At 44.1% G+C, this 12,433-nt stretch overlaps 1 protein-coding gene across 1 annotated transcript in view; it reads right to left on the bottom strand.

The window, feature by feature from the left end:
- Positions 1 to 1,802: 1,802 nt before the first annotated feature.
- Positions 1,803 to 12,433, bottom strand: part of Selenoi (selenoprotein I) — a 39,629-nt gene continuing 28,998 nt past the window's right edge. Inside the window, exons 8-10 of the mRNA XM_028874305.2 lie at positions 10,925 to 11,105; positions 9,877 to 10,062; positions 1,803 to 6,770 (exon numbers count right to left, since the gene is read on the bottom strand). Of these exons, the coding sequence (XP_028730138.1) occupies positions 6,672 to 6,770; positions 9,877 to 10,062; positions 10,925 to 11,105 (466 nt within the window). The 3' untranslated portion in view covers positions 1,803 to 6,671. The remainder of the gene's footprint in view (positions 6,771 to 9,876; positions 10,063 to 10,924; positions 11,106 to 12,433) is intronic.

The raw sequence follows: 12,433 nt of genomic DNA, 5'->3' as shown, positions 1-12,433 counted from the left end.
GACCCCATCTTTAAAAAGTTAATAAAGATTGTAACATGGTTAGAAAAAAAAAATCAAGTTTGTGTTTATACTTCCATGCTCTCCTGGAGGAATCATGCAGAGATGTTACCTTCACTGGTCATACCCAGGATGGTCTTTGAAAGCAAGCTGGTCTCTTTATACCCAAAACAAGCATTAACCAGAAAGAGAGCAACAACCCCCTTTTCAGGGCTAGCAATGTAGTTCAGCTGGAACACCAGCACAAGGTAAACCAGGCCGGATGGCACACACGCCTGTAATCCCAGTAATGATGAGTGGAACTGGGTACATTCTTACTGGGTACATTCTTGACTACATATCAAGTTTGGGGCCAATGAAGAAGGCTAAGTAAGACTCACCTATCTATCTGTTTGTCTGTCTGTTTGATGTATGTATGTGTATATGTAATACACACACACACACATATATATAAAATCAAACCTTTACTATTGTGCTTTATACTGACCAATGGTTCTGAATCAAGCAGCTGGGACTGCTTCCCATTACGGAGTCTTCCCTTTCGCATCTACCAAGGAAGGACAAAAAAAAAAAAGAGAGAGAGAGAGAGAGAGAGAGAGAGAGAGAGAGAGAGAGAGACAACTTGAAAACAATTAAAAGGATTTAAAAATTATTTTTATTACAATAAATATTTATCAATAAAAGAATTAAACAGTTTAAAACTAAAACCTACTGCTTTACTTTTGGAGTTCACAGCAGCAGACATGAACATAAATCCAGTTGAGAGGTCAAGGCTTCTAGAATCAGGTGACAAGAAACAGGTCTTGATTATCTGGACTAGCAGCAGGGAACAGTATCACAGATAATGCAAACATCACATTCAGACGCCTCGGAGTATTCTACTATACATCACATCACAAGACTTGGAACATTCCAGTAAAGTTAAGCAAGCTGCAGAGCTCTGCTTTGGCAAGGGCAAGGATTTCCCTGAAGGAGTTCACAGGCACACTGCTCCCAAAGCTGCCGCCTGGTCAAAAAGGGCCCAGCAGACCCAGAAACCTTAACCCTCAACACAGCGGCCAGCATTCTCCAAACCAGTCTTTCTGGTTCATCAGTTCCCTGATGAAAAGGAAGTGGAAAGTGATACACCTAGAGGGCTTTCTCAAGGCCTGAGATGGCTCCGGGTGGGTAAGAGGCTTTCCATGTGGACCATGGGCACACCAAGTCCACACACAGCAACAGTCTAGTAAGGTTACCACCTGGCTGATAATCAAGAGTAAACACCATGTCGATACCATATCATATGTACAGACAGAGAATAGGTGTACATAGTAAACGTGTGTGTATATACAGAGCACATGGAAGCAGATTAAAGAAAAGCCACATGTTTACCATTAGCACAGCAAGTCCTATACAGGCCAGCTACAATGAAAAGTACTTGAAAGTGGGAAGCTATGATGTCCTTTTTATCTTTATCTCTGATAGAATTTTCATTCTTTGCAGCGAACACGTCTTGCGTGCTCCCGTGGTGGTTTGTAGGGACAGAGGGGAAGGGATGGAATTGTCCTCTTGCTTCAGAAGACTACAGAAAATCCACTGGTAATGGCACCAAACTAAACTCCCGGCCACAATCCCTGCCGCACATTCTCAGCACAGGACATGAAACCTTACTCAAAACAGCAGCCATTCTTTTTTTTAACTGCCATCATTTAACCCACTGCCTGGTGGGAAAGGGAAGAGCAGGTGGCCTCCTTTACACACTGGTCATTGTGGTCTTCCACTCTGCCCCCAAAGGGGGCAAACAACATTTTTTTAAAAAAAAAAAAAAAAAAAAAAACTAGAATTCGGAGTTCAATACTGACTTCTGCTTTCTTGGGACATTTTGAAATGAGCTAATCATTAGCCTGTTGATTAATAACAGTAATTGGCAATAGATCAGTGATGCAGCCAAGTTAAAACAGGCCACTTCCAGAACCTGCTTAGTTACATCAAGTACAAAATAAACAAGTTCCAGGTCATGAGTTTTTCTCTCTAGATATTAAAAAAGTGCTTACCAGGAATACCACAATCAAGACTGCATCAATAATTAGTTTTGTTTATGAAAAATCCAAATCCACGCTTATTCTGATTGTTAACCAAAGAAACTGCTTAAAAGATCTTGTAGCCACGGTGATAGAGAACACCCACAGTTTTAGTCCCTCCCTGGATAGTCAATGCGATCTTTGACTTCGTTTTAGAGCTGAAGTGGGCACTGGCCTCTCTTTCTATTTTAGACTTTCAATGGCCATGATCCAACTGCCATAAACATAGCCAGACTGACTAAGTCCAGCTTTCTAAGAATGATTCTCTGAAAGGGAGACAAGAGGAACAGCCGAACAGCCTTTCTTGTTCTGCCCAAAGGTATTTTCCTAGAGAGACAGCCCTTGTCAAATACTCTAAAATCAGTCCGTGGGGTACTTTCCAATCCTGGGAACCCAGCCTTCCTCACTAAATGAACAAAACCTTGTTCAGGCTGCCTGTGGGAGATCTCCAAATGGCAAACTCCTCCTGCTACCCTAAATGTGAGCTTGTTCAATGTCTATAAAAAGAACAGATCCCTGCTTAAAAGACAGAGACAATAGCCAGCTGCTGTACTATCTCTTGAGAGTCTGTTTATTAAAGAGCAAAGTACGCCACTAACATGCAGGCTGGAGAGTAAGTTACGTTTAGTTTGTACTGTAAAAACCCTGGAAATGAGTCAGCCAGCAAAGCCAATTCCCGAGGGTCCATGCAAGGAAAAAAAACACACACACATCACCACTTTCTCTGGGAAAGTTAGATCACCATGATTTACCACGTACCCTGAAGCCACTGGTCTGTTCTGATGTCAGTCACTTGTACCACTGTTGAAGAGGATTATAAAACAAAAAACCCAAAATATACAAATCACATGGATTACATAATTGATAAAAGAAAAGCAGAAATTTATGCTAGCCTTTAAAAATTCCTAGAGCCTCACACATTCAAGTTTCACAGTGATTACTTCAACACCATTTTCCTGTTAGGAATGTTCCTTTCAATGCGGCACACTAGTTACCGTTCTTTCTGAAAGGCTGGAGCAGGGGCAGCTAACTATAGTAAGATTACTCACCCATGGGATGCTCAAGACAGGGCATGCTGCCTTCAAATGACATTTCACAAGACAAAAAAAAAAATTCTGGTCTGACGCCACAGATTTCTGACAGACAAAGGGCTTGACCAGAAGTGAGTCAAGATAAGGCTCTGAACATAGACATCACCACAAAGAGTACTTCTCTGCTTCTGGCTTTGGGAAACTCAAAACTCAAAGCTGCAACCCACAGGTTTTACTTCCTTCTCTGGGGGAGTTCCCGGTCCTTCACCAGCCAAGAGATAAAATGCATTCACCATCTGAATGTGGCAAGGTCTAGAGGCAACCAAGCCTGCCCTCAATGAGCTGTTTCTGTCCTGTGTGGTGGCTACAAGTAGGTTTCAAGTTCTAATTAAAAGGGAAAAAAGTAGTCGGGTGGTGGAGGCACATGCCTTTAATCCCAGCACTCGGGAGGCAGAGACAGGCGGATCTTTGAGTTTGGGGCCAGCCTGGTCTACAGAGTGAGTTCTAGAACAGCTAGGATGTCCTTTCTGGAACCCCACCTCCAAAAGGGGGGGGGGGAGCAGTACTGGACTTAAATACCTCCAATTTAAAAAAATTATCTTTTTATTCTTCATAGGTCATGGAGTTCAAGTCTGCTTTGGGAAGCAAGGTGCCACCCACACACCTTCTGACTACAACATATTCCTTTAATGTTCAGGTTCCAAGCCACAAGCAACATTCTTGGCATGTTCTTAGCATGTGCTAACCCCAGACATAAACCTCCCTCCCCAGTGCCTGAGCAGAGAACAAACGGCAGTATTAGAAGCAGTTTGTAACATCCTAAATCATGTTCAACGTTTTCTTTTTAAAATTGGAATTAAAAGTACGTCATTCGGAATATTGAAATGCCAAGGAAGAATGGTTATATTTTTACTTCAAAGTTACTCTACAGCTCTAAAACCTATCAACTATTACTATTTCTCAAGACAGTGATTGTGGCAATTTCAAGATCATAAATGTTATCGAAAGATCAGAGGTGGCAGCCTCTATCCACGTATTGTTAACATCTTTCTATCCCACACCCTCTCCGATACAGGGAGATTATTTTCTGGCAAGCCTGAAAGGGCTTTGTCATACCATGACCCGAAGAGAAGGCTCTGAAGGTGTCTGTGGTATGCGTCCAGCAGAGTAACAATGCAAACCCCTAGACTGGCTAAGGCACTCTATTCCCACGCACAGAAAGCGTGAAGGCGTGCTCCTGACCGCAAGGCCTCTCCCCAAGACACTGGGAAAAGCTGTGGGGTCAACTCACCCAAATAGTGTACATAAGCTTTCCGTACCTTTTACATCTGGGAAGTGTAGAGGAAGGGGCGTGACAGAGACGCACAGATGAGAACCAAGTCCCTCATCCCCTCCTGTACCGCTACAACAAACGGGTCTTTTAAGATGCACCATCAAGACAGGACGTGAGCAGGCTAGGAAGGAGTCCCAAGTCCACAGGATTCTGAAACACTGACTGCCCGGTTCCGCCTCCCTGTAAGTAGCCTTCTCTTCCACTCAACAGTGTCAACAAAATTACCTAAACTAGAATTCTTTACCATCACCGAGACACGTTAAACACAAAACAAAAGGCACAAAACATATTTTCAAATCCACTTGATGTAATAAAAAGAGGATAGATACATTTAAAAGAAAAAAAAGGGGGGGCTCAAATTATAGGACATGATCTTCAGTATACTGCATAAGGTGAAGAAAGCCTGTGGTCCAAATTCATTATTTTATAAATATTTATGTTATTTTCTTTTATACAATGATTATTCTTGTGTACAAGGCCAAGAAAAGAGTGAAATCATCAGCCAAAAACCTTATCACAAAGCTCTTTCCCGACTCCGAGTTGCCCAATTCAGTTCTACAGAGCTTGAGTACACAGGACAGTGATCTTCATGTAACTGGCTTGTGTTCTGACCTCCATGATGGCAATTTATTAACAAACACAGAACCACTACCCACTTTCCATCAATTTCTGCTTTCATATTTGTGTCTCAGAGAAAGTCCCCAAACACACCTAAGCCTTACAAACAATCAACACTGAGCACAGAACTGTGGGTTAGCTCCTGGATCACTTTCAACAGGCTATACAACAATGATTAGGATTTAAAACCGTTCAGGTGGAGGAGTATCAACCAGTCACTTTTTACAAAGCAGCAGACAGAAACTCAACAAAGGAATGAGCTACAACATTTAAAGATGGTCACGTTCATAGGTGATAACAGTTATGAATTTAATTACATATCAACACAGTGGTGCCTATCTCATCCAAGTGCAACCTACCCAAAAAAAAAAAGGGGTTTAAGACACACTCTTCATTTAAGCACAAACCTCATTCAGTGGAAACTAAAATCAGCAAGAAATTTCACCACCAAACTAAATAAAGACAAAGCCCAAAGAAAGAAAACATCCAGTCATAAAAAGGTGAGATTTAAGAGATAACAGTACAGCTGAAGGGTCTGTATTGTCAGTAAACCTCAAAAATGACTGAGTCGTATTAAGGGAGGAAATACTCAGGAAGGTATATATATCAAAAGTTTTCTTCAAATAGGGAGGTGGGAGAGTTAGGGGAGAGAGAGTCTCTCTGCCGTACTGGTGTGAGATTAAAAACCACAGCACCTCACCCCCAGGAGAGAAAAATGAAAGCAAGCCAAGACAGGTGGACAGGCAGTGCCAGGGTCGGATCTGGTCACCAGGAAGTTCTGAGATTCCTAACTCCAGTTTAACTTTTCTCTCATAAGGTACTGTGTCTGCAGCCTCATGAGAATGGGACTGTCACCCACAACCTTAAGCATCAGTGCTCACAGGCACCCACCCAATCCTGACAGGAGGAAGTACCACAGGTAAACAATGAACCATGCCACAGTGGTGAGCTGTACTTAAATCCCTCCTCTACTGAGTAACAACAGAACACTTCTCTCTAAAAGAAAATGAAAGCATTTATTGGCATTTAGCCAGAGTAAGGGCCAGGACCCCAGACATCCTCTCGAAGTTTCCTGGGAGAACCACCATGATTTGGCAACTAAGCACTGCTGTTCAGTCACTGGTATCTCTGGCCAAAGAGACTTTTTTTGATGCTTCTCTACATTAGATTTGAGCTGTCTACCATTTACGCAGCTAAAGACCTTCTATAAAGCATCAAATATTAAGACATGCTGTGGCTATCTGAACATTATTAGTGTTCCTGAATCAATCTGGGGGCTTCAGACATAAAAGTAAAGCATCCTGAACTCTGTATGAGTCGAGACATTATGGACTCAGACATAAAAGTGAAGCATCCTGAACTCTGTATGAGTCAAAACATTATGGACTCATGAAGCTAGGAACATTTAGTTGGTTTAATGTACACTGTGCTTAACCAAAATGTTTCATGGTTTTATAAAAAAATAAAGTTGGAAGTTAGAAAATCCAAAATTCCACAGCTCAGATCACGTTCATTCCTGCTGTCCACATGCCTGCCACACACTGCGGTCCCACATCGGTCAAGCAGACCACTTTAGTCCGATGGTGATGGAGGAGATATTTACAAGCGTCTATTTACAGGACTTCCTGAAGATTACAGGCCGACGTTCTTTTCTTCCATTCCTAGTCAGTCTGAGTTGGGTTTCCTCAGTGAAAAGGGGTAAATTTGAAAATGGCTGCTCAGCTGCTTCACCTACAGAGGAGCAAACACAAGACAGTCACAACCCGCACCGGGTTCTTCGGGAACACACTCAGAACTCACTCTCTCAGACAGTACCTTACTGACGCAGGAAAACTGCCAGGAACAAAAAGGTTCTGCTGAACCAAGCTCCAGTCGCTCTAGTGGAGCCTTCTGGAAGCAGACAACTCCAGCAGCACGTTACACTCAAACCTATTGAGGAACTACAGGATTATCAGCCCTCCAACAGCTTGTAAAGAAAACAATTGCCTTGATAAGCTAGACTCAGTAGTTAGCTTCTTATACACTCTGCCAGGAAATGCTTCCTAGCCTGGATAAACCGGTCAAAAATCAAGTCTGTGAATCTGAAGGCCATGTTGGCTAGGGTATCCCCGGCAGGAGACAATTCTTCGATACTTTTCATTTATATGTAAGTCAAGACTTTGTGTGGTTTCTGGTTAGAAGTAATAAATAGCACAAAGATGGACAAGAAAGATGTTCTTCCTGTTAGCATGTTTATTGTCTAGATTTCTTAAAATGATCATTTATTTTTTAAGTTTGATTATTTTTGTCTTACATGTATGTCTGTTCACCATGTGTGTTCAGTGCCCAAGAAATCCGGAAGAAGGCATGTGATCCCCTGGAACCAGAGTTACAGATGGCTGTGAGCCTTCACGTGGATGCTAGGAACTAAACCCAGGTCATCTGGTCCACTGAGCCATCTCTCCGGCTCCCCTTTTTCTTTTCAGATTTATTTGGGGAGAGGGGCACATGTGTGCCACCGTGTGCATGTGAGGTCTCTCCTTCCACCAGGAGGTTCTGAGACCTGGGAACAAGCAGCCACTTTACTGACTCCATGAGAACTTGATTTTTATTTATCAGTGTTGGATATGTGTATAGTACATGTGTGCTATGTCACACATGTGGACGTGTGGAGGTCAGACGATAGCTCTGTGGAGTCAGTTCTCTCCATCCATCTTTATGGGGGTTCCAGGATCAAACGCATGTTACCAGGCTTGCAGGCCTCACCTGCTGAGCATCTCACAGGCACTATTGTCCAGATTTTACCAATAAATGTGTGCTACTTTTATAATGTAAAAAAGACTGAAGGCTGCAGTGGGATCAGTGAGTAAAATGCTTACGAGTGTAAGACACTCGGTTCAATCCTCAGCACAGACGGCAGTGGTTAAGAACGTGTACTGTGCTTATGGAAGACTTGGGTTCAGTTCCCAGACCCACAGATCCACAGGACCGGATTCCCTCCTCTGGCTTCCACAGGCACTACACTCACATCACAACTCCACACACACAAAAGGGATGTGTTTTGGTGGAAATGCAGTTTCTAAAGAGACAATTCTAGCCAGGTGTGGTGGCACACGTTCACTCCAGCTCTCAGGAGGTAGAGGCACGTGAGGCAGAGCTAGGTGCCTCCAGGCCTGTCTGGTCTCTAGTCAGTTCTAGACCAACCAGGACCACACTACATAGTGACACTTTGTTTTGAAATTACAAGACACTGGCAATAGCATTCTATCACTCATATGATCAATGAAAGAGCAAGATAATGCCCAAGGAAATTGGCAGAAAGCATAAAATGAATCTTTAAAAATAAAAATATCAACAATTATCTGACATCAGTTCATCAGGTTTCTCACAACAATAATCCAGAAATAAGGATGTTTGGTTCATCAAACCGACTCTCAGCAGGGCTCCTTTCAAACCAAACACAGGGAGCAGGCGCTAGAGCAGCAGTGTGGATGCCCGGTACACACCCGTCCCTGCAGTTATCCTCTCAAAATGACACCAATCAAAGACAGGAGTGTTTCAACTCGTTCATACCAACAGCGTAAAAACTAAATCACTCGGGAAATAAGATCAACTGATGAGGACTAGTAAACTGGGTACTACTGGTGAGCTCCCTGGTAGACTATGTAGCAATGACTGAAATCTGTAAAATAACTAGAAAACTAGAAAAGCTGTTCAGGTGGGTGGGAGGGAGGGAGAGGCACACGGTTCTGACATCATCGTCCACTCATCCTGACGTGACTCTTACTCGGGAGGAGAGCAGTGGGTGCACAAAGTGCTTGTTTATGTTTGTGGTTTCTGGAGACAGGGTTCTGCCCTGGAGCCCAGGTTAGCCCCAAGCTATCTCCTGCTTCTTCGTCCTTAGCATCGACAGCGGTGCTCTGCCCCTTCTGGAAATACTAACCATCTTCCTCCACGGTTTTTCATTATTTGCTGATAAAGGTAAAGGCTCCTGAGATAAAAACTGAAATACTGCCAATGACTTCCTCTAGTCTAAAACTCTAGTCTGCCCGAGCTGGCCAGCTGTTGTTTTGGTCTCTAAACCTGACACAAGGTAGAGTCATCTGGGAAGAGGAACCTCAACTGAGAAAATGCCTCCATCAGACTGGCCTGTGGGCAAGCCCGCGGTTCCCTTTCTTGATTGATGATGTGGGAGGGTCCAGCCTATAGAGGGTGGTGCCACCCACGGACAGGGAGGAAGTCCTGGGTGCTATAAGAAAGCAGAATGAGCAAGCCACGGGAACGAACCAGTAAACAGTGCTCCTCCATGGCCTCTGCTTCAGCCCCTGCTCAGGGCTCCTGCCCTGGCTGCCTCTGTTGATTATGGATGGACCGTGACATGAAACTGTAGGCGGAAATAAGCCCTTTCTTTCCTGGGCTGCTTTTGGTGATAGTGTTTATCACAGCAACAGAAACCCTATTCCATTTCTCACAGGAGTAGGAATAGACGGGGAAGTACTATAAACCAATGTTACCTCTTTTCCCCAAATTAAATTAGTAAGCAATAAAAATGTCCTAAGACTAAAGAAACAAAAACTAACCGGATTATTTGGTCTCACAGAGTGAAAAGCACAGACAGTGTTTTCTCAACAAGAAAATCACTTATATAACGATTTAAAATAAGAACTAATTACCCATAATCACTCACTTAAAAATAATTTGTAGTTGGTATAATCGTTAGAAAAGCGTCTGAAATTACACACTTACATGTCACCGAAACCTTGGGCGCCTGTCTCCTCCACCTCCTAGCTCTTACACTAAGCCAGCCTCCTCTGCAGGTTCCCCAGTCTATCCGCCCGCTCGGCCCTCCGCTACTCACCACTTGTACTCCGTAATGGATGTGAGCCAGAGTGAAGGCTGCCGTGAGCCCTTGAAGGAGAAGGCTCTCCAGGTGGGAGGCTGCCGCACCCACGCTCACTGTGGTCACCACCAGGAAGAGAGGAAGCAGCAACCAGTTCAAAGTCGGGCACCGCGTGCTGCTCATTTGGCAAACGATTAGCTTACACTTGGGAGAAGCAAGAAGAGGGGAGGGAAAGATGGGCATCGATTAGAAAGCACTTTCCAAACCGGCCACACTTGCAGAGCTGCTTTCGAGAATATGGTCAATAGCTCTCAACTGCTCAGGGCCCCAGCTGGCCCGACCCACCCTTGAGACACTGATCTCGGGACCGTGTCAGAAGAGACCAAGACAACACAGTAAGGCTGTCGTGCTGGTTAATCTCCACTATGAGCCGGACTAGATTTAGGATGGTCTCGGAAACACACCTCTGGGCATGTCTGTGGAGAGTTTCCCGAGAGGTTTAAAGGAGGGGGAGGACCCACTCTCTGTGTGGGCAGCACTATCCACGCGCTGGAGTCCTGGACTGAATGGAAAGGAAGAGGTGAGCCGAGCACAGTCTCCTAGCTGCTTCCTCACGGCAGCTGCAGTGGACCCACACTGGGACCTGACACCATGACTGCCCGCCATGATGAACTCTTCCCCTTCTTACAGCAAAACGAACCCTTCCCTAAGGGGCCTGTCAGGTTCTCTGCTGCTAACCTAGATGCCACAGAAGATATTTTCTCACAGTGTGGGGACAGCTGAGACAGGAGAAGGAACTCCCAATTTTAAAACTGTGCCATGTGAAGAACAATTTCCAAACAGCCCCCTAAGCCTTGACACAACCGAGCTTCCTCATGGAATGACAACCTCCGACCTCCGACCTCCAATCAGCAATGAGCACCTTTCAAAGCTGCTTTGATTCTTTTTCTGTTTTGTTATTTTGGTTTTGTGAGATGTGGTCTCATGTAGCCCAAGCTGGCCTTGAATTATAGGCATAAGCTACCACATGAGGCTCATGTGATTTTTTAAAAATAAAAAGTCTTACTGTGATATTGGCAAAAGCTGTTCCAACCATGAAGTAGAATATTCTAGGGTGGATCTCTAAAATATCTGAAGGAGAGCGGAGGATCCACACTGTAGACAAAATGAAGAGCAAACATGGAGAGAAGAGAGGGACCATGGCTTCATAAACGGAGCTGTGCTTCAGGGTGTTGCTTTTGTAACTTCTGAAAGATCAATACAGAACACCATTACACCTAAGACACACACCTAACACTCACGTCTCCAAACTCTTCACATGTATTCTTCATGCATATTTACAGTCCCACAGCACAGAGAACCAACATCATTAGCCCCACTTTAAAGACAGGCTAAGTTAAGATGAAATGCTCTAAATTTATTAATTGCTACCAAGGCCAGGATTATAACTGAGGTTCTGCCTGATCAACGCCCCCTTCCTTCATTTCTCTATTTTGGACAGGGTCTCACTATTGTAGCCCTGGCTGGCCTGGGACTCACTATGTGGATCCACCTGCCTCTGTCTCCAGAGTGCTGGGATTAAAGTAAGGTACTACCATGCCTGGCCCCTTTCTTACTAACCAGTCAACAGTTGTGATAAGAATGGAAAGATGTGGTTAGAGAGAGAGAGAGAGAGAGAGAGAGAGAGAGAGAGAGAGAGAGAGAGAGAGAGAGAGAGAGAGAGAGAGATGGCTTAGAGCAGTGGTTCTCAACCAGTAAGTCGTGACCCCTTTGTGGGGGTTGACCCTTCACAGAGGTCACATACCAGATATTTACATGATGATTCATAACAGCAGCAAAATTACAGATATGAAGTAGCAACAAAAATAATTTTATGTTTGGGGATCACCAAAACATGAGGAACTGTATTAAAGGGTTTCGGCATTAGGAAGGTTGAGAAACTACTGGCTTGGAGATTAAAAGTCCTGACTATTCTTCCAGGGGACTGAGTTTGGTTCCCAGCACCTACACTGAGGCTCACAACCATCTGTAACTCCAGTTCCAGAGGATCTAATACCCTCTTCTGGTCTCCCTGGGCAACAGGAATGCATGTGGCACAAAGACATACATGCAAGCAAAATACCCATACATATATTAAAAAAAAAAAATTTAAAGGGATATGGATTTTAGGGCAGATATATTTCATACACAAGACTCTGAAGAGAGATGCCCAGCACATCTTGGTGCCTCTAAGTACGCTGGGAGTAATCCAGCATGCCCGCTCATGTGAACGGGGCTCCTGTTCTAGTCTTGGTTTAGTTATTGATCACATTACCCTGGACACTGTGGCTCAATCAAAGCCTCATCTATAAGAGGAGGAAATGACTCGAATGATCGGTATGGCTTGCCAATTTTAAATGCTATCACTTTTTATTTTTTTTAAAGACGGGGTCCTACTGTGTACTGTTTGGCAGACCTGGTACTCAGTACACAGCCCAGGCTGGCAGGCCTCAGCCTCCGAAGTGCTTCGATTATGAGCGTGCCCCACATGTGACTTAAAATGTACCAGTTCTATAGATGACAGTCACCACAAGAG

Source organism: Peromyscus leucopus, chromosome 22 (genome assembly GCF_004664715.2).
Source record: "Peromyscus leucopus breed LL Stock chromosome 22, UCI_PerLeu_2.1, whole genome shotgun sequence".
NCBI lineage: Eukaryota > Metazoa > Chordata > Mammalia > Rodentia > Cricetidae > Peromyscus > Peromyscus leucopus.
This window is presented reverse-complemented; position numbering and strand designations above follow the sequence as displayed.